Here is a 25,090-nt window from a genome sequence, read left to right on the forward strand (position 1 = left end):
AAAACCATTATCAAGGACAGAATGAGTAGGCACATTGATGAACACAGGTTATTGAGGAAGACTCAGCATGGGTTCTGTAAGAGAAGATCTTGCCTCACTAACCTGTTACGTTTCTTTGAGGGGGTAAACAAACTTGTGGACAAAGGAGACCCGATAGATGTTGTTTACCTTGACTTCCAGAAAGCTTTTGATAAAGTTCCTTATCAAAGGCTCCTTAGAAAGCTTGAGAGTCATGGAGTAAAAGGACAGGTCCTCTTCTGGATCAAAAACTGGCTGAGTAATAGGAAGCAGAGAGTGAGTATAAATGGGCAGTCTTCGCAGTGGAGGATGGTAAGCAGTGGGGTGCCGCAGGGCTCGGTACTGGGTCCCATGCTCTTTAACTTGTTCATAAATGATTTAGAGTTGGGAGTGAGCAGTGAAGTGGCCAAATTTGCGGATGACACTAAATTGTTCAGGGTGGTGAGAACCAGAGAGGATTGTGAGGAACTCCAAAGGGATCTGTTGAGGCTGGGTGAGTGGGCGTCAACGTGGCAGATGCGGTTCAATGTGGCCAAGTGCAAAGTAATGCACATTGGGGCCAAGAATCCCAGCTACAAATACAAGTTGATGGGGTGTGAACTGGCAGAGACTGACCAAGAGAGAGATCTTGGGGTCGTGGCATGCTTTTTGTCCTTTAATGTCTGCATTAGTGGAACAAAGTAGAGAAGACTATGACAAAAGCAATTCCTGGTGAGTGATTTTCCTTTTCATCCATAAAATACCAAGTATCAAATGCTTTAGCAGTCACTACCTTACTCAAAGCTGAGAAAGCATTTCACAGGGCTCAGTGGCCTTCTCCTATCCTCTCACTTTATAAAAGTTTGGCCGTGCTGACAACTTTATTGGATGAGTCAGTGCAGACTACATCAGTGTTGGCAGTCACATTGAATTCTCCTCCCTTGATTAGGGTATTTTAGAAAAGGGCTGCTTTATCTTTCCCATAGTTGCCTCTCTTTTTAAAAAAAATCATAATCCCTTAAAAAAACAGTCATGATGATCATAGTTACTGGAGATAAGTGGGAGAGACCTTTCAATAGAAGTTTACCTGTAGAATATCAGTAGTCATGTAAGTATATTTCATCTTTCCTTTAACGAATGAAAGCAATTCATCACAGTATAGCATTCCAATTCTCTGGATGATTCTGTCATTTCTCTTGGAAACTGAAACTGGCTTAATGCTGAAATATATGCATACTATCATTTTCTTTTTAAACTCTTGTTCTGAGTAAGCTTTTTTAAGTGTAAAAATAAATATTAATGATAAGTCATTAAACTAAAACTTCATTAAACTAAATTCTTGGAGAATCTCAAAATACACAGCTTTAGACCCTGATGATTGGTGTATATTTCCTATCTCTTTCATAGACAGGATTATAATAATAAGGAAGGCTGTGATTAAGCTTGTGCATATCTTTGACTTAAAACTGCTCGCCAAAGTGTTTATCTCCTTCAGTAAAAATGTTCTGACACTTTCTGAGACTCAAAAGGCACATCGGGGAAAAAGTTCTAGAAATAGACTTAAAACATGGATTGTTTTGATTTATTTCATTATTATTTTGGCATCTAATATTGGCACTACAGCCTGTCCAATCCTTCTAGCCCAACATAATACCATGCTGTCTCAGCATGGAGAGAGACATGACTTCATTTTCTCACTTTCCTTTCAAAAATACCCTTTCATCTCTCTCTTCTCAGTTAAGGGCTCCAAACAAACTAAAAAGGAAACTTTTAATTAATACCACATGGGGTGCAACATTTCCTCCTAGTAACTGCTCACTGAAATAAGTGTCTAGTATTATTTTTCTGTTTTCAGGCAAAGAAAGAAAACTTTCTGTGTGAACCTGAGAATAAATCTATTTGCATTTGAATATGATAGATATATAGGTAAATTTATATATGCTGTTGGCTTGACAAATGAAAATTTTTCTATATTTTTTTACAGCTTGAGGGAAAGAAATTCTAGAAATTCCAATCCTGTCACGAGTATTTAAATTTCAAAGCTTAAATATTTGTTACAGTTTTTGGTTTTGTATTTTAATTGCTAGTGGAATTTGTCTGGATGGCATCCTGAAACCAACCAAAATACGTATTAGCCTCTTGTATGCCTTATCTCTGATTTGGCGAAGGATTATATTTCATTTGTTTCAGGGATTAAAAGAGAAGAAACATTCAGTGAAATTGTAAGCCAAAATGCCCTCAAAAGAGGTTGGGGAATTGACAGGTGGGCACCTTTGGTTTAAAAAGGGTCTAGAATCTATGTATACAGGATTCCACTTCCAGAAATTATTACTAAATTTACCAAGGACACTAATTAAGTAAAACAATCATGAATTTATTACAGAAAGTATAGAACACACATACAAGACAATAGACTCATATAACATACATACAGACCTAACCCTGATGTGTCTATAAGTTGGCCCTATGTAGTCAATAAAGAGCTGACGTTTCACTGCCACCTCGACTCTTAAACTTAAAATTAGGTGCAAGATGGCGGCGGTGGAGGAGCCCTAGCGCTAGAGCTCCTTGAGAAACAGCTCTCACCGCCATACAAGCTAAGCCAAGCTACTCATTTTCTAACCTAGACGGAGGGACAAGCAGCTGAGAAAGGGAGGTGAGGATTTTGAAGACCATCAATCCATCCTCCCCCCCCTTGAAACGAACTAACCTGCCTGTGGTGCTCGGGCCGAGTCGCGCCGTGCCGCGGAGTAGAGTGGGAAGGCGACAGCGGCGGCGGGACCTGCTGTGGGCGGTGTGTGTGCCGCAGGAGAAGCGAGCAGAGCCAGCCGGGGCCGTAACCGGGCGCAACTGAAGTGAACGCGGAGGTGGAGGAGCCGAGCCGACCGGACCGTACCCGGACATCTTTGAGGCGGTCGCGGAGGCTGAGAGGCGAAGTGGAAGGTTGGAGGAGCCGAGCCGTGAGTTTGAACTGTGAGCCGGGGAGATAATAGAAACGCCGGACTAACTGTCCCCCTCACCCCCTCCCTGTATGGGAGTGTGACTTTGACTGGGGGAAGTGTGGGACGGATTGGTGACTGAAGGGTCTGAAGAACATTGGAAGGGCTGAATTGAGTTGCTGACAGGCGGATTAGGGCGGAGGCCGTGGGAAGAAGGGCTCATACCCGCCGGGCCCCCTGAGTCTGCACGGAGAGTTGCCCGAGTCTGCCGGTCGGCCAGTCGGCCATTTGACCAACATAAGAACATTCCAATGACCCTTACCCAGCTATCTATTTTTCGGCAAACCCCCCCCCCCTACCGCTCGACAAGAAGCAGGCTCCATATGGACACCAGTACGCCAGAAGGAAAAGGATAAGAACACGGCAAAAATAAGAACTGCACTCATAGGCATTAGCACTTTAAAACCATTGCTCAAAGGCATTAGCACTTTAAAATCATTGCTTGTTACTCAACTGTTTACATCCCTCTGTCCCCCCAACCCTTGTCCCATCAGATCTGAACTGCCAATTGAGAGATATTATTTATTATTAGTTGTGGTTATAGGCTATTTAAATTGGAAATTATTTATTGGCTAAAGTGAGAGTTGATTATAGCAAATTAATTAAGGAAGAATTTATTGGGAGGGTTTTTATGATTAAGGAGCTTCTGAAATTAAAAATTGATCTGTGGCAAATTGATTAGGGAAGATAATTATTGGGGAGGGTTTTATAATTAATAAGCCTGTAGATTAAATTAATTTAAATTTAGCTAATAATTGTTGAGAAGTTTAGAGGGGATTTAGTTAAAATAGCTGATTAGTAAATGGCAGATTAGTTAAAATAGATAGATCAGCTGGGAGGAGGGGGCGGAAGAGAGGGTAGCTGGACGGTTCCATCAATTTAAGGGGACATTAATTGGAGATGAACGGCCTGGGGATTCCAGTGCTCCTGGGGAGGGGAAGATATGACGGTGGGACGAGGCAGCATTATAAAGGAAGGAGATCGAGACACAACAGTGCTCGACCCCCTTCCAGCCTTCGTCCCATCTCGACGGTGACAGGTAGTGGGGCCAGGTTGAATTACTCGCCTCCGTCACTGGTGTTATGCAACGCCAGGTCCATTAATAATAAGACCTCTGTCCTGCAGGAGTTCCTGATTGAACAGGATATGGACCTGGCTTGCGTGACCGAGACCTGGGTGCGCGAAGGGGAGACGGTAGCTCTCTCCCAGACCGTTCCCCCGGGATACTCGGTCTTTCACCAGTCACGGACTAGCGGGCGGGGGGGCGGGGTGGCACTCTTCATACGAGAGGCTTACTCCTTTAGGGCTCTTCCGGCTCCAGAGATTCCGGGTGTTGAATGTGTTGGCCTGATGTGGGATGTTGGGGAGGGGTTGGCGATCTGGCTGGTGTACCGACCGCCTAACGCACCGGCCGGCGCCTTACCATCCCTGGTGGAGGCCGCGGCGGGCTGGGCGTTGGAGCACCCAAGGCTTTTGGTCTTGGGTGACTTCAATGTCCATGCCGATGACGCGGCATCCAGCCAGGCGATGGACCTGGTGTCATCCATGGCGACACTAGGACTCTCCCAAGTTGTTACAACACCCACCCATCAGGCGGGACACATGTTAGACCTGGTCTTTGCGGCCGGAATATCAGTGACTGATATTGCTATGGAAGCAGTGCCATGGTCAGATCACTTTGCCCTCAAGGCCCGTATGGAGGTATCACCCAAAACCCGTTTAGGCGGAGAGCGTATTTTAGCTCACCCGCGGAGCCTGATGGACCCGGAACGGTTCCTAACGGCTCTACGGGATACCTGGCCCACTGGTGATTCCCTGGATGGTCTGGTAGAGTCCTGGAACAATGGGCTCTCCAGGGCCATCGAGGAGATCGCACCCAGGCGCCCTCTGCGCCCCCGCCCGAAACCGTCGCCCTGGTTTAACCGGGAGCTGCGGCAACAAAAGCGGGGGCTCAGACGACTAGAGAGGCAATGGCGGCGTACTCGAGACGAAGTGACCCGAGCATCTTATAGAGAGAGTTTGAAGGCCTATGAGATGGCAATCAAATCCGCAAAGAGGGCATTCTTTGCGGCTAAGATTGCATCCGCAACTTCGCGCCCGGCACAATTATTTGACGTAATTAGAGGACTTATTACGCTGCTGCAAGGCAGGTTAAATTCTACTGAATTGGAAATAGGCTGTGAGGCTTTTGCGAAATTTTTTGCGGATAAAGTCGCATCACTCCGCCCCGACTCCCCTGTCAGTTTGGAGACAGTTAGCGAACCTGAGGCCCCGAGCCTGTCCTCGGATTATATACTGGATGGCTTTGACCCCCTCAGTCTGGAGGAAGTTGACAGGATTCTTGTATCTGCTCGCCCAACAACTTGTAAATTAGACCCATGCCCTTCCTGGCTTATTAAATCTTGCAAGGGGGACCTTAGATATCCCGTGCGGGATATCATAAATAGATCCCTAACGGAAGGGCACTTTCCAACGCCACTTAAAGAGGCTGTGGTCTGACCCCTCTTAAAAAAGCCATCTCTAGATCCGGCCCAATTGACACACTATCGGCCGGTTTCAAATTTGCCCTTTCTGGGTAAACTTATTGAGAGGGCAGTGGCGAAGCAGTTACAGACCTTCCTGGATGACACTTCCGTCCTCGACCCATTTCAGTCCGGCTTTCGCCCGGGACACGGGACGGAGACAGTGTTGGTTGCCTTAGTGGATGACCTTCAACGGCATCTGGATCGGGGTGGCTCGGCGGTGCTGATGTTGTTAGACCTGTCGGCGGCGTTCGACACGGTCGACCATCGGCTACTGACGTGCCGCCTCGCCGACGCAGGGATTCAGGGGTTGGCCTTACAGTGGCTTTCCTCTTTCCTGGAAGGTCGGGGACAAAGGGTCGCAATTGGGGGGGAGCTGTCTCGGAGGCGCCCACTTGATTGTGGTGTGCCCCAAGGGGCGGTTCTCTCCCCGATGTTATTTAACATCTACATGCGGCCCCTTGCCCAGATTGCCCGAAGGTATGGGTTGGGGTGTCACCAGTATGCTGATGAAACCCAGCTCTATCTGCTGATGGATGGCCAGCCTGTCTGCGCCCCGGAAAACCTTGACCAGGCACTACGGGCCGTGGCTGAGTGGCTCAGACTGAGTGGGCTGAAGTTAAATCCTACGAAGACAGAGGTCCTTTGCTTGGGCCGCCGCAGCCCGGGGAGGGGGATCCCCCTGCCGGCTTTTGATGGTGCGCCGCTTATGGCGGCGGACAGGGTCAGGAGCTTGGGGGTGCTATTGGAGCCTTCTTTAAAGATGGAGGCTCAGATAGCAGCCGCTGCCAAGTCCGCATTTTTTCATCTTAGACGGGCAAGGCAGCTGGCCCCCTTTCTGGAGCGCGACGACCTAGCAACAGTGATCCATGCTACGGTCACCTCAAGGTTGGACTACTGCAACGCCCTCTACATGGGGCTGCCCTTGTCTCAGACCCGGAAACTGCAGCTGGTGCAGAATGCCGCGGCCCGGCTGTTATTGGGTCTCCCAAAGTGGGAACACATTCAGCCGGGTCTTCGGACCCTGCACTGGCTTCCAGTGATATACCGAGTCCGGTACAAGGTGCTGGTTATTACCTTTAAAGCCCTATATGGCCTGGGACCTGCCTACCTGAAGGACCGTCTCTCCCCACATGTTCCCCAGAGAGCACTGAGGTCAGGAACACAAAATCTCCTCACTATCCCCGGGCCAAAAGAAGCCCGCCTGAAAGCCACCAGGGAAAGGGCTTTCTCCGTTATGGCCCCCGTATGGTGGAATCAGCTGCCGGAAGAGGTGAGGGCCCTGCGGGACTTAGCGCAGTTCCGCAGGGCCTGTAAGACGACCCTCTTCCGGCTAGCCTATATCTAGCCTACATTTAGCTAGGATAACAACCTGAGGAAACTGGACAGCCATCTGTTCATAGGAAACTGCATTACTCTGTTTTAATGTTTTAACTGTTTAAATTATTTAATTGTTTTACATTTGAAATTGTTTATTTTTAAGTTTGATTAATTGTTGGAAGCCGCCCTGAGCCATCCGTGGGAAGGGCGGGATATAAATCCCAAATAAATAAATAAATAAATAATAAAAATAGAGATAAATGCATAGAGGTAACATAAGGATGGACAAACAGGGTGATAATTCTTCTTCAAGGGAAGCTCCAATGGTGACAAATGAGGACTGGGGGAAAGGGGACCCTCAACTGGCCAAGAATCGGGGATGTATCTAAGCAGCAGGAATGGGGTACTGCTAGATGCACACCTGTGGGGAGTTGGGACTGTGGTTATAAGGACTACCTTGAGCTCTTAGGGGATGGGAGGTGCAGGGGCGGATGACATGTGATCAGCTGGTACATGACCTCAGAAAAAGGGGAGGCTCTGCAATGACCATAAGGGCTGGACTTATGCGGTAGCCAATAGCCAGTTTATTGGGGCATACCTGGCCCAATACCTGGCCAGTTTATTGGGATGCCCATACCTGGCCATTGAGCAGACCTGGCCCTGGTTACCTGATTGGACTTCCAGGTAACAATGGGCCAAAAGGAGGAGGCTCCAGGATAACCATTAAGGGAAATAATGGGTGAAATTATAGGGGTGGGAGTGATTAAAAGCTATCAAAACTTATCTAAAAGGTGACAATAGATGGCCAAATTGCTACCTAGGGTAACACCTGATCTATACAAAGAAACTTGGCTCTGGGTGAAGATGTTTTTCCTCTTCTTCATTCCTCTACTGGCACCATCCTTTGTCTTGGGTTCCGTTGGACAAAGGCTTTAGGCAGTCTGACAGGATCCATGCCTAAGATAAGCTTGATTGCCTTATGCATAGGTGACATCTGTTGAGTACGTGAGCCTCCCGCTTCACTGTCATGGAGTCCGGCACTGCAGGAAGATAGTTGCAGGTGATGTTAGCCTTCCCATATGGATTCTATGGTCAAGGCTGGAAACCACTTGCCTGGATAGTTCCTGGTGGCGCAACTTCTTCCGCTGCAGCGGCCGAGATGGTGATCGCACGGAGCGACTGGAAACCCATCTGTTCTCCTGGTTAGCACTCTTCCAGAGACATGGAGTGCTGCTGCAACGTTGTGGCTGTTAGTACTCACATAAGTCCCTTACAGTCTGGTAGACAAAACCCATATTCTCCTGTCAGATGTGTGTGAGTTGAATCTCCAGTTGCATTTCAATTTATTGAGATTATTTTGGTTAATATAATCTAGATCTATTTTATGTGCTTGCTTATCTTCATATAACTTTTTATAAAACTGTTCCATGATTTGACATATCTCTTGCTTTTGAGTTTTCTCTTTATTATTCTTATCTTTCAGAGTCATAATTATTCTTTTGGCCTTTTGTTTTCTCATCCTATAAGCCAACCACCTTCCTGGTTTATTGGCATGTTCAAAAAAGTTTTGTCTAGCATACCTCAATTTTATCTCCGTCTCCTCCATAAGTATCAAATTCAATTGATGTTGTATTTCTTTCACCTTTTTTTGAAATTCATGTTTAGTCGGTTGTTTTTTAAGATTCTTTTCAGCTTCTCCAGCTTGTGACATTAGATTTTGAAAATTTTCAAAATCTTTCTTTCTTTCTTTCTTTCTTTCTTTCTTTCTTTCTTTCTTTCTTTCTTTCTTTCTTTCTTTCTTTCTTTCTTTCTTTCTTTCTTTCTTTCTTTCTTTCTTTCTTTCTCAGTGTTGTCAGGTTCCGAATCATCCTAAACAATTGCGTCGGGTGCAAATTTGCACAGGCAATCTTAGCCGCAAAGTACCGGTAAGTCTTCTTTGTGGCTTTGACAGCCATCTCATAGGAGCTCATAAACTCTCTATAAGTTGTTCTAGTCGCTTCATCTCAAGTACACCACCATTGCCTCTCTAACTGTCTGAGTCCTCGTTTCAGCTGTCGCAGCTCCGGGGCCAGCTTAGTACGAGGGCGCCAAGGTGCAATCTCATCAATGGCTCTGGAGAGTCAGCCATGCCAGGAATCATGGGGCGGAGCGACGTGACCTTGTCTGCAAAATTTTTTGCAAAAGCCTCACAGCCTATCTCTAATTCCTTAGCATTCGGCCTGCCTTGCAAGTCTTCTTTGTGGCTTTGACTGCCATCTCATAGGACCTCATAAACTCTCTATAAGATGTTCTAGTCGCTTCATCTCAAGTACACCACTATTGCCTCTCTAACTGTCTGAGTCCTCGTTTCAGCTGTCGCAGCTCCGGGGCCAGCTTAGTACGAGGGTGCCAAGGTGCAATCTCATCAATGGCTCTGGAGAGTCAGCCATGCCAGGAATCAACCAGATCATCAAGAGAATCACCAGGGGGCCAGGGATCCCATAGAGCCATTTGGAATTGCTTTGGGTCCATCAGGCTCTGCGGGTGAGCCAAAATAGGCTCGCTGCCCAAACGGGTTTGGAATGAAGCATCCACATGAGCCTTAAGGACAAAGTGCTCCGACCATGGCACTGCCTCAGCAATAAGACCAATAAGTCTGCAGGATAATAATGCTTATGTAATTCTTGATTTATACTACTAAATTATTTCATTGGTTGCCTTAGTACTTTGAGGCCAATTAAAGGTGTTGATTATGACCTACCAATCTCTTCATGATCGACAACCTACATATCAGAGGACTAAGGTAAAGGTAGTCCCCTGTGCAAGCACCAGTCTTTTCCGATGCTGGGGTGACATTGCTTTCACGTTTTCACAGTAGACTTTTTAACGGGGTGATTTGCCATTGTCTTCGCCAGTCATCTACACTTTCCCCCAGCAAGCTGGGTACACATTTTAGCGACCTCGGAAGGATGGAAGCCTGAGTTAACCTTGAGCTGGCTACCTGAACCCAGCTTCCGCTGGGATCGAACTCAGGTCGTGAGCAGAGCTTAGGACTGCAGTACTGCAGCTTTACCACTCTGCACCACAGGGGCTCTTTTCAGAGGACTGCCTCTCCCAATATCTTCCTGAACAGCAGCTTTGCTCATCCATGTCAGACACTGGAAAGTTACCATGATATAATATGATGCTGGATCTGAATTGTAATGAACTGCTTAGCTTAACTAACTCCATTTTCTAACATACGTCACTAACCCCAAGTAGAAACCTTGCATATCAAATCAGAAGTAAAGTTGCTACTAACACTGGTGTGAATTCCTGTCTATGCTGCTAACAAAGGCAACCTCCCTTTGAAGATAAAATGCCTCAGGGAAGGCCAGGGGAGCCGTCTCTGTGAGAATGGGAACCGCATCCAGATAAGAGCCAACAACTGTGAAATGTATCACTCTATTGTAGGAATGTAGATTTGTTTAGAAAACCTTTGATGTACAACTCGTTAAAATATCTAAGCTTCTAGGGAAGAGTATCAGTTCCAATCTTTTGCTAAGCTCAGAAACTATGAACTATCAAATAAAAGCTTAACATTGTAACAAATGGAGTTTGCTTAATTTGAAGTTCCATTGCCTGACAATCCGAACAAGACCGACTTAGGTTCCTTTCACACTGGGAGTTTATTCTGTTTTATAGCTGTTTTTTGTCCCATCTATTTTTTAAGCAAGGTGGGAATGTTTATCTTAAAACAGCAATGGGATCCATTCTTTGCAAGACATCCTTAAAACGTTAGAACAAATGTTGACTCCTGTGGCAACTTTAAGACGAACAAAAGTTTATTCAAGGCTCACCTACGTAGAGGTATTTGCCTATATATATAAAATGTTAACTTCCATTTTGATGTATCTGAGGAAGTGTGCCTCCATATCTTGAGTAAACTTTTCTTGGTGTAAAAGGTGCAACTGGACTCAAAATTTGTTCTGCTGCTTCAGACTAACATGGCTTCCCACCTTGATCTACCCTTAAATTGCTGTTATGTTATCTGTTTCAGACTGGTGCCACACTTTCTGTTGTTTATTTTAGATTGAAGTGAGTAGCCATGTTGTTCTGAAGCAGCAGAATAAAGTTTAAGTCCGGTGGCACCTTTAAGAAAACAGAGTTTTTTTCAAGATATATGTTTTTGTGTGCACATTGAGTAATACTTTGTTGGTCTTAAAGGTGCCACTGGACTCAAATTTTGTTGTGTTGTTTGTTATGTTAAGGTTTTGTGCTATACTGATAAAAGAGTGTTTTATGAAGAAAGCTCCTACTTCACATCCTTTTTGTGAAGTTTGTGAAAACTTTTGAAATTAATTTAAATTAATTAATACTCTTTTATATGTATGCATGATTTGAAAAATTGAGACAATGAAGCTCAACTCTTGCAATGCATGTACTATGGCAAAGAAATGCTACTGTTTTCTGAAAGATATTTTATTCTTTTAAAACTCTTGAAATAATAGACTTTGGTGGTCGAGGGTGGGACAGCCTCAGATAATGGGAAGTAGTTTCTGCATAGAGGCAGTTAGGGCTGTTGAACCTTTTTGATGACAGATGGGTAGGGTTCAGATGGGTAGGTTTTGCCAGATCCCATAACATCCCTCATGTCTTTAGGGGCCTGTGGCACAATCTACTGCTTATTATTGCTGTTAATTCCCCCAAAGTATGGCCAAGGTGAGAAAATAAGCATTTTGTTAGCATGACCTGACTTAAAGTCATGCTGGGTAGAATCCCATGGCCAGAAATACTTAAGGAGAAGGGAGGTCAAGAAGGGCGAGCGTTTCTTAAAAGTAAAATATTGAAGGAATGATCACAAACAATTCCTGTGAGAAGGAAAATGGGAGGAGCTTAAAGAAGCCAAGGTGGCTCCATAAACAGCTTTCTAAGGACTTGAGAAGTTTTTTTTTTTTTTTAAACCTTGTTTAGGAAATGGAAGGAGGGCCTTATAACTAAGAATGAATATAAACAAATAACCAGTACTTGTAGAAAGAAAGTTAGGAAAGCTAAAGCTAGCTTAGGCTAGCAAGAGATACTAAAAACAATTATGTTCAAAGTAAGAGCAGGGACATGGTAGGCCCCTTGTGGGGACAGGAAAGTGAAACTGTAACAGGTGATGAAGAGAGGGCAGCACTGCTCAATACCTACTTTTCCTCAGTATTCTCTAGTGAAGGAAAAAGTGCTCAACATGTCAAAAACAGAACACATGATGAGAGAAGGGAGTTGCAGCCTAGGATTGACATAGGGGTAGTACATAAACACCTAGTTTATTTAAATGAAATGAAGCCCTTGGGGACAGATGCACTGCATCCAAAAGTACTAAAAAAATTTGCAGGCATAATTTCAGAGCCTTTACCCATTATTTTTGAGATTTCTTGGAGAACAGGTATGAAGTTCTGGAAGATTGGAGGTGAGCAAATGACCTCATCTTCAAGAAGGAGGAAAAGGAGGATCTGGGTAACTACCAGGGCATTTTTGGTAGCAGGAACTCCTTTGCATATTAGGCTATACCCACCTAATGTAGCCAATCCACCAAAAGCTTACAGTATGCCCTGTAAGCTCTTGGAGGATTGGCTACATCAGGGATGTGTGGCCTAATATGCAAAGGAGTTCCTGCTACAAAAAAGCCCTGGTAACTACCAGCCTATCAGTTTGACATCTGTACCTGGAAAAGTTTTAGTACAAATCATCTGTCAGTCAGTCCTGGACCATTTTTAAAAGATGGCTGTGATTACTAAGAACCAGCATAGGTTTCTCAAGAACAAGTCATGTCAGACTAGCCTTATCTCTTTTTTTGAGAAAGTTACTACCTTGCTGGATCAGGGAATGCAGTAGACATAGCTTGTCTTGATTTCAGTAAGGATTCTGATAAGGTTCCAAATAATATTCTTGTTGACAAGTTGGTAAAATGTGGTTTTGGTTAAATTTGGTTGGTAAAATGTGGTTTTGATTCTATTACTGTTAGGTGGATCTGTAATAGGTCACACCCAAAGATTAATGGTTAATAGGTCTGGTTAATAGGTCACACCCAAAGATTAATGGTTTTCATCCTCTTGGAGAGGAGTGACAAGTAGAGTGCCTCAAGGATCTGTCCTGGGACCTGTTTTGTTCAACATCTTTATAAATGATTTGGATGAAGGAATTAAGGGCATGCTAATTACATTTGCAGATGAGACTAAATTGGGAGGGATTGCAAATACAGTAGGAAGACAGAGACAGGATACAGGGTGTTCTTGACAGGCTGGGAAACTGGGCTAAAACAAACAGAATGAATTATAACAGGGGTACATGTAAAGCTCTGCATATAGGTAGGAAAAATCAAATTCAAAAGTATAGGATGCGGGAGACTTGTCTTAGCAGTAGTATGTGCAAAAAGGATCTAGGGGTTTTAGTGGACCATACACTGAAGATGAGTCAGCAGTGTGATGTGGTAAGTAAAAAGACAAATGCAGTTTTGGGCTCTATTAACAGAAGTGAAGTGATCATGTGAAGTGATGATATTACTTTACTTTGAATCATAGAATCATAGAGTTGGAAGGGACCTCCAGGGTCATGCAGTCCAACCCCTTGCACAGTGCAGGAACTTCACAAATATCTCCCCTGACACATCTTCAGTGACCCCAGCTCTATGCTCAAAAGATGACAAAAACCTCCAGGATCTCTTGCCAAACTGGCCTGGAGAAAAGTCGTTGACTGACCCCAAAGTGGTGATCAGCATTTTCCTGGGCATGTAAGAAAGGGCACAAAAATTAAGCACTGATGCAACCCTTCCTGACATCCTTCTCATGATCTGCCTAATTCACAGGATCAGCATTGCTGTCAGATGGCCATCTAGCCCGTGGGTTTCAAACATGTGGCCCAGTGGCCAAATCAGGACCCCGGAGGGTTCCTATCAGGTCCCTGAGCAAGTGGCAGTTGTCTGCTTCATTCTCCCTCTCTCTTGTTTCCTTCCACATCACAACTTGCTTTGCCAGGTTTACAATTTACAGATACATACCTGAACAGCATACTCAAGATTGCTACAGCACAGACATTGTCTCCAGATTTTGATGCAATAATTCAGAGCAAGAAGTGTCAGTTATCAGAGACTGTTAAACAAAATATTGCAAGAGTGCTAATCTTTTAAGCACATTTTAAGGGTTTTTTAGAAAAATCTTTGTGTTTGTGTCATTTATAAAGTTTATATCTCTGCTACTTGGCCTTACATTTTATGACACACATGGCCCGGCCCAAGAATCCCTCATTTATGTCTGATTATACCCTCATAGCAAATGGGTTTGACACCCATGATCTAGCCTCTGTTTAAAAACCTCCAAGGAAGGAGAGCTTACCACCTCCCGAGGAAGCCTGTTCCACTGAGGAACTGCTCTGTCAGAAAGTTCTTCCTAACGTTTAGCTGGAAATTCTTTTTTAGCTCTGCTATGGTTAGACCTTACCTAGAGTATTGTGTCCAGTTTTGGGCACCACAATTAAAAGGGATATAGACAAACTGGAATGAGTCTAGAGGAAGGCAACAAAGATGGTGAGAGACAAGAGTCTGGAGACCATCCTATGAGGAAAGGGTATGTTTAACTCAGAGAGGAGACAACTGAAAGGTGATATAATCACCATCTTCAAGTACTTCAAGGGCTGTCATACAAAGGATGGTGCAGAATTGTTTTCTGTTAACCCAGAAGGTCAGACTAGAACTAACAGGTTGAAATTAAATCAAAAAGAGTTTTCAACTAAACATTAGGATAAATTCCTGACAATTAGAATGGTTCCTCAGTAAAACAGGCTTCCTTGGGAGGTGGTGGGCTCTCCTTCTTTGGAGGTTTTTAAACATAGGCTAGATGGCCATCTTACAGCAATGCTGATCCTGTGAATTTAGGGGGAAGTATTTGTGAATTCCTGAATTCTGCAAGGGTTTGAACTAGATTATCCTGGAGGTCCCTTCTGACTATGATTCTGTGACCAATTTTGGTGTACAACAGTGTTTAGAAAACCAGGAAAAACCAGGGGACTTGTCAGTGGCTGATTTATCAGGTAAGAACTCTCATTCTAGCCTGCTTGCCTGGATTAAGGGAGAGATACAGAAAAATATCAGCTCCTTCACCTCCTAAAAATATGGGCAATAGAGTATATTTCAGAGGACTTAGGGGTCTGCTCCATCTTATTTCTGATCCCAAAGAAAAATTGAAATGTGCGGGCTATTTTCAACCTGGAATGGCTGAATAGATGAATAAAAAAGAAGTTCAGGATGGAGACCTATAGTGACTGCAATCCACAAAAGGGGAGTTCTTGGCCTTATTGGACCTGACAGAAGTGTAACTCCACTTTTTCAGTTCTTCACGCCCACCAGAGATTTGTTTCCTTTGCTTATGTGGGGTACCACTTTCAGTACTCGGTTCTCCTTTAGAATTGATGACTCTCCTGAGTCTTCATAAAAGTGCTTGTTTCTTTAGTGACCAGTTGTAGACTAGGGGCGATTTCCCACACAGCTTACCGAAGAGCGAAGTCCCTCCTCACTGCGCAGCGTCTGCTCGGATTTCCCACCAACTGCTCCGCGGATTCAGGAAGTGCCGCACCTTTTGCGTCTCAAATGGAAATTGCTAAAACCCTAGTTTACATTAGCAACGCAAAAGGTGCGGCACTTCCTGCACGGTGAGGAGGGACTTCGCTCCTCGGTAAGCTGTGTGGGAAATCGCCCAAGGTCTTGTCAATCTTTCCCTGTCTTGGCAATATTATGATCAGGTCCTCCCTTTCCACCAGGGGCTGGCCAACATGGAACAGACCACTGTCTGCCTTCAGACCTACAGCTTTGTAACTATCAAGGAGAAAAGCTGCCTAGTGTCTTCTCAGTGCATTCTTCAGCTGGGGATTGTCTCCTTGTACATTTTTTTTTTTTTGGTCACAGGAGAAGTGACTCAAAATTTGGGTACTGGTCCTCCAAGTGATCAGACAGAAGACCCAACAGAACATTCTGACCATGACAAGTCTTCTGGGCATTCTAGATTCCTGCCAGGATGTGGTTCTGCCAGTCATCTGGCATTACCACATTGACAAGTAGACATCCATTGATGCCTCATTTGGGAAGAGTCTTCGAAGAAGTGCTGAGAGGTTAGATTTCAAATGGACTACCATGGAATATGTTGCTTCTGTACATCACATTCATTATAAGTGACCACCTGAAAACAGAAAGATTGTTCACTTACTATGGCCCCTCCCTACTGTCTAGTCCCAGAGGAAGAATCTTGGAGTATACTGTTTCATTACTGTTTCATTTTCATAGTTGGCTGTTGGGGTTAGTATGTTTTTATAGTTATTGGCATCTGGAAAAGTGCCTCTGGTGAAAAAAAATTCCCATTGGTAGTGAGTCTGACTACCCAGCCCTGGGACTACGAGTTAAGGAACTTCATGGTAATTGAACAAACTAGCCATTTTCTTTACTTTTTTTCCTGTAAGAAAGTGGATTATTTATCCACTGCCTTTGTAAAGTTTTGTATTCCCTGCAATCATCTTTGTAAGGAAAAGATTCATATGTTCATGTAACCTAATTATATTGCTTTATTTTTATGACATAATGGGGCTACTCCAAAGATCTGTGGAAGCTCTTATTATGTGCAGAGTCTCTGTGAAGAATTATTGTATTATTCACACATGCTGCTCCCCCATATTTCTGCTTGGTATCAATAGATATTGGTGCCATCTAAAAGTATTATGTAAAGCTCCCATCTTCACTCTCCCCATATGAATCTGAATATGTGTGTGTTTTTTGTTATATTTCAGGAGAAGCAGAGATTTTTGACTGATGTATTGCATGAAGTAATGCTGCTTGATGGTCTGGCCAGTTCACATCCAGTATCACAGGAAGTGCAGCAAGCCACAGACATTGACAGGGTATTTGACTGGATTGCCTATAAAAAGGTGGGACTTTGAAAATTCAATCTATTTATGATTCTCATTTGTTTGTATAGCATGAGTGAAAGGCATGAGTGGAGGAAATGTGGTCCACCATCTAGTGTACAAACAGATTTTGGTCAGCTCAGTTATATGAAGTAGAGAAGAGACTGGATTTATACCCTGCCTTTCACTACCTACAGGAGTCCCAGAGTGGCTTGCAATCTCCTTTCCCTTCCCCTCCCAACAATAGATACCTTGTGAGGTAGGTGGGGCTGACAGAGCTCTCCAAGAACTGCTCCTGAGCAGAACAGCTCTGAGAGAGTTATGACTGACCCAAGGTCACCCAAGCAGTTGCGGTGGAGGAGTGGGGAATCAAACTTGGTTCTCCAAGATAAGAGTCCACACACTTAACCACTACACCAAACTGACTCATATGGCCCATATTGAGTACAAATACAGTATTTCCCACATAATAAATGACTGCATGGAATTTATACATGCCATAGTATGACAAAATATAGGATTTTATGTGAGATGATGGAGGTGTTTATTGTGTATTTCAGTGATATTCCTGTTACAAAAATTCTTGTGTTGATTGAGCTTCAAAAGAATTAGCTTTATGAAAATGCAAATGATTCAAATCTTTTCTGATCATTTAATTAATAAGGCACTGGTGTTAATAGCATTAATTAGTTTCATTTCGTGTTAATAATTATTATCAATTGATTTAAAATATTTGATATTTTCTATTTGCATTGAAATGAAAATATGCTAACTAGTACAAATGTCATTGGGAGAAAAGCAGATCACACTCTTAAAACTGAATTGGAAACATTTGTGAAGGAGAGTTTATGGTTTTTATTCTAGGGCTTCAGATCTGATCCATTGCAGGAGTGGCCAACGGTAGCTCTCCAGATGTTTTTTTGCCTACAACTCCCATCAGCCCCAGCCAGCATGGCCAATGACTGGGGCTGATGGGAGTTGTAGGCAAAAAACATCTGGAGAGCTACTGTTGGCCACCCCTGCATTAGAGTTAATAGTTTCTTCCCATCTATGATGTTCCACAAGGTTTTCATCTAGGTTCTTTTTGATCATATTTGGAATCAGTATGCTTTACCTGTATTGTGGGATATGCTTTCCTTACTTGAGTAATCTGGAGCACTTTGCTCTGTAGGACCTTACCATGATATATCTTTTGATCTTCCATCATTTTCTTGAACAGTTTTCTTTCTTCCAGGCCTTCGGTTGTCTTTCTGTTCTTCTGGTTCCTAACCAGCACATGAAGGTTTTCCAAACTATGATTACATCACTGTTCTTTTTCTAAAATGTCACAAATTTCCTTTTATATCATACAGATCAGTTAGTTGCTAGATTAGATTCAGCCGGGCAACATAATCATAAAATTTTATCGTATCTGTATTGGTAATATTAATGTGTTTCAAACGACAACAACGTAATTGTGTTACTGCTTTTCATCAGCATTTTGATGGGAGCATTGACTCTGAAAAGCTTATACCCATGAAAATCTTGGTGGTCTCTAAGATGCTACTGGACTTCAATCTAGCTGTTCTGCAGTACTGCTACCCTCTGAAACTAACTTCCAGTAAAACACTGACATACTTTGCCTATATTTTGTTAAATGTAGTTTATCAGGAATATCACTGATAAAAAGCCTATTTAACCATCCTGGATAAAACAATCCATTATAGGCAGTTTATGATAGTCTCTTGGTCCTCATCTTCTGCATCTGCTTTGGAAAGAAACACTAATATTCTTGTTGCCTAAACGTCTGTGGGCCTGAATATAGTCATCTGCTTTATGCTCTCTGTGACTCTATGTGTCTAGAAACTTCTTCATGCAAGTCTCTTACAGAATATATTACCTAAGGTCCAAAAAGCAGAATGAAACCAATACCTTAGAACTAGGCAATAATAATTCAGTTTTTGCTGAATGAATACTTCAAAAGCTGCATTTTGTGATTCTGAAAAAATTAATTACTTTCCTATAGGGTCAAAACCATCCTTTAAAAATTCATAAGAACTATCATAATTTTCTTCTTGTAGCACAATGAAGAAAGACTGCATGCCCCATAAGGAAGAATATCAGATGTCTTCTTCACAGTGGTGGGAGCTACATTAGCTCAGGCATCAATTCTGGAACCAGATCACGATTTCATTTAAAGGCTGCTTGTAGTGCTTGCCTAGAGTTTTGATGGCACTCAGTCTGTAAACTCTGTTACAGAGTTTAAAAAGTGGGAGGAGGGAAAGAAGAGTCAGCTCTTAAAACAGGGGAAAAAAAACTGGCCTGGAGAGGAAGAAACAAGTATTTCAGTCTTTGAGCTAATTTTCCGTGGTAATGAAATAATTCAGAGCACAAATAAACATTAATTTTATATTCAGGCTTGGTGTAATAATTATATACAAGGATCAGATTTACTGAATCACTGAACAGGGGGCCCCTGTTTGAAATTTATTCAACACCCCCTGCTCAGGACTTCATGCTTGACTTATATAATTTACCACAACTAACGTGGGCAAATGGAGGATCTTTGTAGGATGTGCACAGGTACTATTAAGCATATAAAGACTGGGTACTCTGACGAGAACACTTGAAAGTTGTAAAACTTGCACTATGGGATTGTCTAGAATATATATGAGAGATAGCTAGAAAAAAGGCAGCATTTTCCATCTCCCAAAATAATCGCAAAGAAATGTTTTTGCACATAGAAAATACAAGCGATCTCATGTTGAGCCTCATAGTTGTTACACAGAAAAAGGAATGTGTGAAATGTTTAAAAGTTAGAGCTGAGCTGAAAAGTTGGTGGACTGAGTTTTGTAGTTTAGCTGTGTGGCCAAAAATATTAAGGTCAGAAATAAGTATTATAAGTTGTGACAAATTTAAGCGCTATTCCTATTCAGTACTGTGCTTGAACTGCTGTGATGGGCCCATCTGTGTAAATAATTTCATCAGCTGTTGTGTTTGCCCATCCTTGAAGATTTTCTCATAAGGATGCTTAATGAAAAAATATACTATGCTTTTGTCCTTGTCAGAGGTGTCAAAACTTGTAAGAGATGTCCTAGTTGAAAGGGTGTGTATGTGTGTGTAAATGAAGTGGCTGTTTTAAATGAAACCTCAGCAGCCTTCTCTTTGGGAAGCTAAACAGGTTGAACTTTGTTGTTACTTCCATAGAGGGGGTAGGGTTGCCAAGTCCGATTAAAGAAAAATCTGGGGGCTTTGGGGGCGGAGCCAGGAGACTTTGGGGGTGGAGCCAGGAACAAGGATGTGACAAGCATAATTGAACTCCAAGGGAGTTCTGGCCATCACATTTAAAGGGACAGCACACCTTTTTAAATTGCTTTTCTTCCATAGGAAATAATTAAAAATAGGGGCACCATCTTTTGGGGCTCATAGAATTGGACCCTAAAGTGGAGGGAGGGCCTCCAAACCAGGGGATCCCCTGTTCCCAATTGGAGATTGAGAAACATAGTTTTTCATGGGTGTTCAAGAGAAGTGTCTGCCTTTGGACTTGAGAACTCCAACTTGCCTTTTTCTGGAACCAGCACTGCACAGATGCACACAGCTGGATGGGAATGTCTATGCTTCTTTATATTTCTATGCTCCCCCTCACACACCTTCAGCAATGCATAGCACTTAGAACATTGGGCTGGACAAAGTATACCTCTGCACTTTTCTCCGCCCAATCTTTACAGATGTTGTGCTGTGAAGACATTTTCCCCTTTAGGGTTATTAGAAAGTAAAGGAGGGGTGAGTTGAATATCCACTGAGCACTCCATTATACTCTGTGGAGACTGGTCCCCATAGAGTATAATGGAGAATCAATCCATGGGTATCTGGGGCTCGGGGAGGGCTGTTTTTTGAGATAGAGGCATCAGATTTTCAGCATAGCATCTGGTTCCTCTCCTAATCCCCCCCCCCCAAGTTTCAAAAAGTTTGGGCCAGGGGATCCAATTCTGTGAGCCCCAAAAGAAGGTGCCTCCATCTTCCATTATTTCCAGTGAAGGTAAGGTATTTAAAAGGAGTGCAGTCCCTTTAAATGTGATGGCCTGAATTCTCTTCAGAGTTCAGTCATGTTTGTCACAACCTTGTTCCTGCTCCACCCCCAAAGTTCCCAGATATTTCCCGAGTTGGACCTGGCAACCCGATGAAGAAATCTGGAAATGGAACCTCATCCCTTCTGTGACAAAACCAGCCCAATTCGACCTTCAGACCCAGTCCCATCAGCTCCCTCTGGGGTTGCAAACTCCTGGATGGAGCTATTCTTACTCCTGCCCCTAGGGCGCACTGCCACCACATGCTCAATTTAGGGTTTCCTGACTGAGAGGAACAGGACTCCCAACCCCCCTTTCCAGTTTTGAGGCCTGGCCTCAAGGTCCTCTGCTACCCAGCACTTGGTTATCACAGAGACCAAAGTCCTTCTTTGGGAAACCCCTGGAGGATTGGCTCCCTTGCCAACTGCATGCCATCCCCCTTCCTGGGACTCCCCTCTTATAGGCGGTTGGGGAACTATGTGGTACAGAGCTTTACTGCCAGCCTTCAAAATAGTAAAAGGTTTATTTAAAAAAGAAATGAAAAGTTACAAGCATAATCTTTGCACAGCACACGATCAGCAACCAGAATATCAAATAAAAGTTGGTTTGAAATGCATCCTTCTGTCCCTGGTCTAAAAACTTGCCCTACCAGATGTTTAAGCAGAGCCAGCACATCTAAGCTTAGTAAGTTACAAAAAGGTTCTAATGATACCTCATTGCTTCAGGCTTCCTGCATCCAGCCAGGCTCAGCCACATGGTCAAATATGGCTGTGAGCTATTGGATGGAGAGTAGCAGTCTGTTGTCTTTCAGTCCAGCTCCAAGAGAGAAGAGACCCTTGCTCTTCAGAGCAAGCACTTTTGTTAATCCTCTGACTCCACCCACTTTACATCACTCTCCACCCCTTGTTACCTGGTCCACCCAGATTTAGACTTCTTTTGCTGTTGTCTCCAGGAAGCCTCTTTTCTGGGAGGCATTCTGGGAAACCCCCATGTGTTCTGGGAAATCTCCAGCTCATTCCTGGGGATAGTCTCTGGCTGGTCTAGCCCAATACTCTGTTTTCTGCCTGGAGGAAAAGGAAAGAGGTAGCCCAGATGCTGCTGTAATGCCAGAGGCCAAATTCCCCCACGCGTCCTGCTTGTCTCTAGCTCAGAGACAATCTTTTAAAGTTGGCTTGCCACCTCTCCAGGAGGCAAGGCATTTCTCCACACCTTCCATTTTCACATTTCTGCAGTCTGAAAAATGGGAAAGCCATGAAGAATATTTTCCCCTACAGTACAGGTGTACTCTTGTACACCTTCTGGTTGATACACATTTCCATTGTTAATGTCTAATTTTCAACATATTACTAAATAGTAGTCATTTATGTGGACATTGCTAGAAATTGTTTCTACATAATGGCTGGGATCCTGGCTAGTATGCCTTTACCCTGAAGGACTTCTACTCATGGAGCATGATTTTCCCCCTCCCGCATGAGCCCAAAGTCCCCCCCCCCCAAAAAAAAATATCTTAGGAGAACAAGATTTCATGGGCATCTTGGGCTCCTAAGGGATTCTGGATTCTGTTGTGGATTGCAATGGTAAGCAGAAAAGTATGCACAACACAGCAAAATGTATTCTTTCCCTTTTTACAGCTAATGGAGAAAAATGATATTTATGGATTATGACTGAAACTTGGGCTTGGTTTAGTAAAAGGTTTGGGAAAATGGGTGAAACATTCTTGTGAACCTAATTCTCTTGTATACCTTCAGTTTCCTCACTTAACAGGAAGCAGCTAATAATAGTGGGGTTATGCCAGGCCAACTAACATTCTTAGTTTATAAAAAATTTGGATAAATTTGGCAGTCACTTGTTATATGTAGTAGCAGTAGTAATAGTAGTTAAGAAATAAATAATGGTAATGAATAATCAAGATACTTGAAATACTATCTCTAGTCTTACAATATTCCTTACAAACAGGCCAGTAAATGTTGCAGACTAGGGATGGCTTGGTTAAAGCCACTTGAAAAATATTCATGTGTCCTGGGATTTGAGTTCAGAACTTCCAGCTCATACCATGTGCTCTTAAAAACTCAGTACCAGAAGACTGAGTCATGTATAAACATAACATATGAACTTGTTTCTTCCAGATACACTGTCAGGTTGTTTTCATGAAGCTGCTTCTTCTGATCATTTTTCAAAGATTTATTCTGTCTTTAACATGTCAACATCCATCCCAGAGAAGAATTGTTCAGTACTGTAAAATGTAGCAGGAGGCAGAGCTGTTTTCTCATTCTCTGTCAGATGGTTTTCTCTGCATTTTCTTAGATAAATCGTAAAACAGTCTCTTAACTATTCTAGCAAAAGTGATTTCTTCCTTCCTGTGAAATTCTGGCAAAGTAGTTGGTTGACTCATAATCTGTTCCAGAAGAAGGATGTCAGGGTGTTCTTTAAGACAGTATATGGTCCACAGTCATGCTCTACTGTGCTGACATAACCCTTCCCATCACCCTGTTTGGCAATGTAGGCCATAAAATCCCAGGAAGGCCACCTGCTCTACAGTTAGAATTGGAGATGTTCTTTTTCTGGCCGAGAAACCTTGCAGCATTGCATGTAAATAGCATTTTTAAGGCCTAGCAGTGGAACTCAATGTGGTTTGTATAGTATCTGGTATACTTTACAAGCCACATATAGTATAGTATTGTTTAGTATATGCGTGTGGTTTGCTGGGACATACAGCTTAGAAGGAGGTCTTGCATCATATTAGTGGAACACTTTTGTGGATCATGTTCTTTCTTGTTCACTTATCACCCATAAAATCAATACTATATATTGTTCCTGTAATAAAAAGCGGGCTTTTCTCAGCCATAATCAATTGAAGGAGTTTTTTGAGAAATTAATAGGGAAAGAATTAATAGCTATATTTAGGACTCAGTTAAATGTGCATTTGAGTGTTATGGATAAACCATGCTTATCAGCAAATTAAACAATTATGAGGAACACTGAGACAATTCTGCAGTGTGTTGTAAAAAGTTGTTCTTAAATCTTAAAATTTATATAATATCCCACCTTTCCTCGTGGTTCAATACATCTTATAATAATAGTTAAAAGCATTTCCAATTAAAACAAACAAAAAACCCAAATCCCCAATCTTAAAAGATACCTGCCATCCAAACTCCCTTAAAAGCCCTGGCAAACAGGCAGATCTTGCAGCACCTTCTGAAGATCTCCAAGGAGGGGCCCGCTTCTCCTCTTAAGGGAGCTTATTCCACAGAGTCATGATGAAAAAGTTCTGGGCTCTGACTGATGCCAGATGATCCATCTGGTAGAGACTTCTTTTGTCCAGTCAGACAGAAGAGTGAAACCATTGAAGGGCTATGCTCCTAATACCAACACTGTATTCAAGCTGTTGGAGAAGAATGGGGTCGTCACTTATGTCAAAGGCTGCTGAAAGATCCAACAGTATCAACCAGAGTTGCCAGGTCTGACTCAAGAAATATCTGGGGACTTTGGGGGTGGAGCCAGGAGCAAGGTTATGATAAGCTCTACTGAACTCCAAAGGGAACTCCATTTAAAGAGACCACGCTCCTTTTAAATGCCTTCTTTCCATTTGGAAACGATGAAGGATAGGGGCACTTTGTTTTGGGGCTCATAGAATTGAACCCCTCAGTCCAAACTTTTTAAAACTTGGGGAGTATTTGAAGGAGAGGCACCAGATGCTATGCTGAAAATTTGATTCCTCTACCTCAAAAAACAGCCCCTCAGAGCCCCAGATACCCACAGATCAATTCTCCATTATACCTTATGGGAACCAGTCTCCATAGGGTATAATGGAGTGCCCAGCAGACATTTGCCTCCCCTCCCCCACTTTCTGATGACCCTGAAGTGGGGGGAGGGCCTCCAAACCAGGGGATCTCCTGCCCCCAACTGGGGATTTGCAACCCTAGTATCAACAAAAACTGTGCAACAATGCAACTATTCACAGGTTTGAACAAATATTGCCCATGATTTGTGTAAAATGCACTTGTATCTACAATGTACTTTTTTCCTGGTAATACTTACCAAACCACTTTTTAACACTGAGAAGTTCATAAAAAATGGTGAATTCACAGTGTGACCCTACACATAACCTTATCCCATTCTTTATATTGACTTCATACCTTCTATCCATTAACTTTCATGGACTTAGACGGTGGTGCTTCCATGTGTGTAGTGTAGCCAAGAGATCTTACAATTGTGTGGAGCTAGAAGTTCTAGCAGTTTAGTGTTATCCAGGGTGCACCATGAGAAGGCAAGCTAGAATTTTGCCCCTAGAATTGGCTAGAATTGGTTCTATATTTTA

General features: G+C 43.1%; 1 protein-coding gene across 3 annotated transcripts in view; it reads left to right on the top strand.

The window, feature by feature from the left end:
* The window catches only part of TRHDE (thyrotropin releasing hormone degrading enzyme), a 450,694-nt gene that overhangs the window by 234,676 nt on the left and 190,928 nt on the right, over nt 1-25,090 (top strand). For 2 of the 3 annotated variants that reach the window (XM_060245085.1, XM_060245084.1), the window contains exon 6: nt 16,610-16,747. The exons of the other annotated variant lie outside the window; for it this stretch is intronic. In XM_060245085.1, coding sequence (XP_060101068.1) covers nt 16,610-16,747 — 138 coding nt within the window. The remainder of the gene's footprint in view (nt 1-16,609; nt 16,748-25,090) is intronic. 3 annotated transcript variants of the gene reach the window in all.

The sequence above is a fragment of the Heteronotia binoei genome, chromosome 8 (assembly GCF_032191835.1).
Source record: "Heteronotia binoei isolate CCM8104 ecotype False Entrance Well chromosome 8, APGP_CSIRO_Hbin_v1, whole genome shotgun sequence".
In the NCBI taxonomy this organism is placed as follows: Eukaryota; Metazoa; Chordata; class Lepidosauria; order Squamata; family Gekkonidae; genus Heteronotia; species Heteronotia binoei.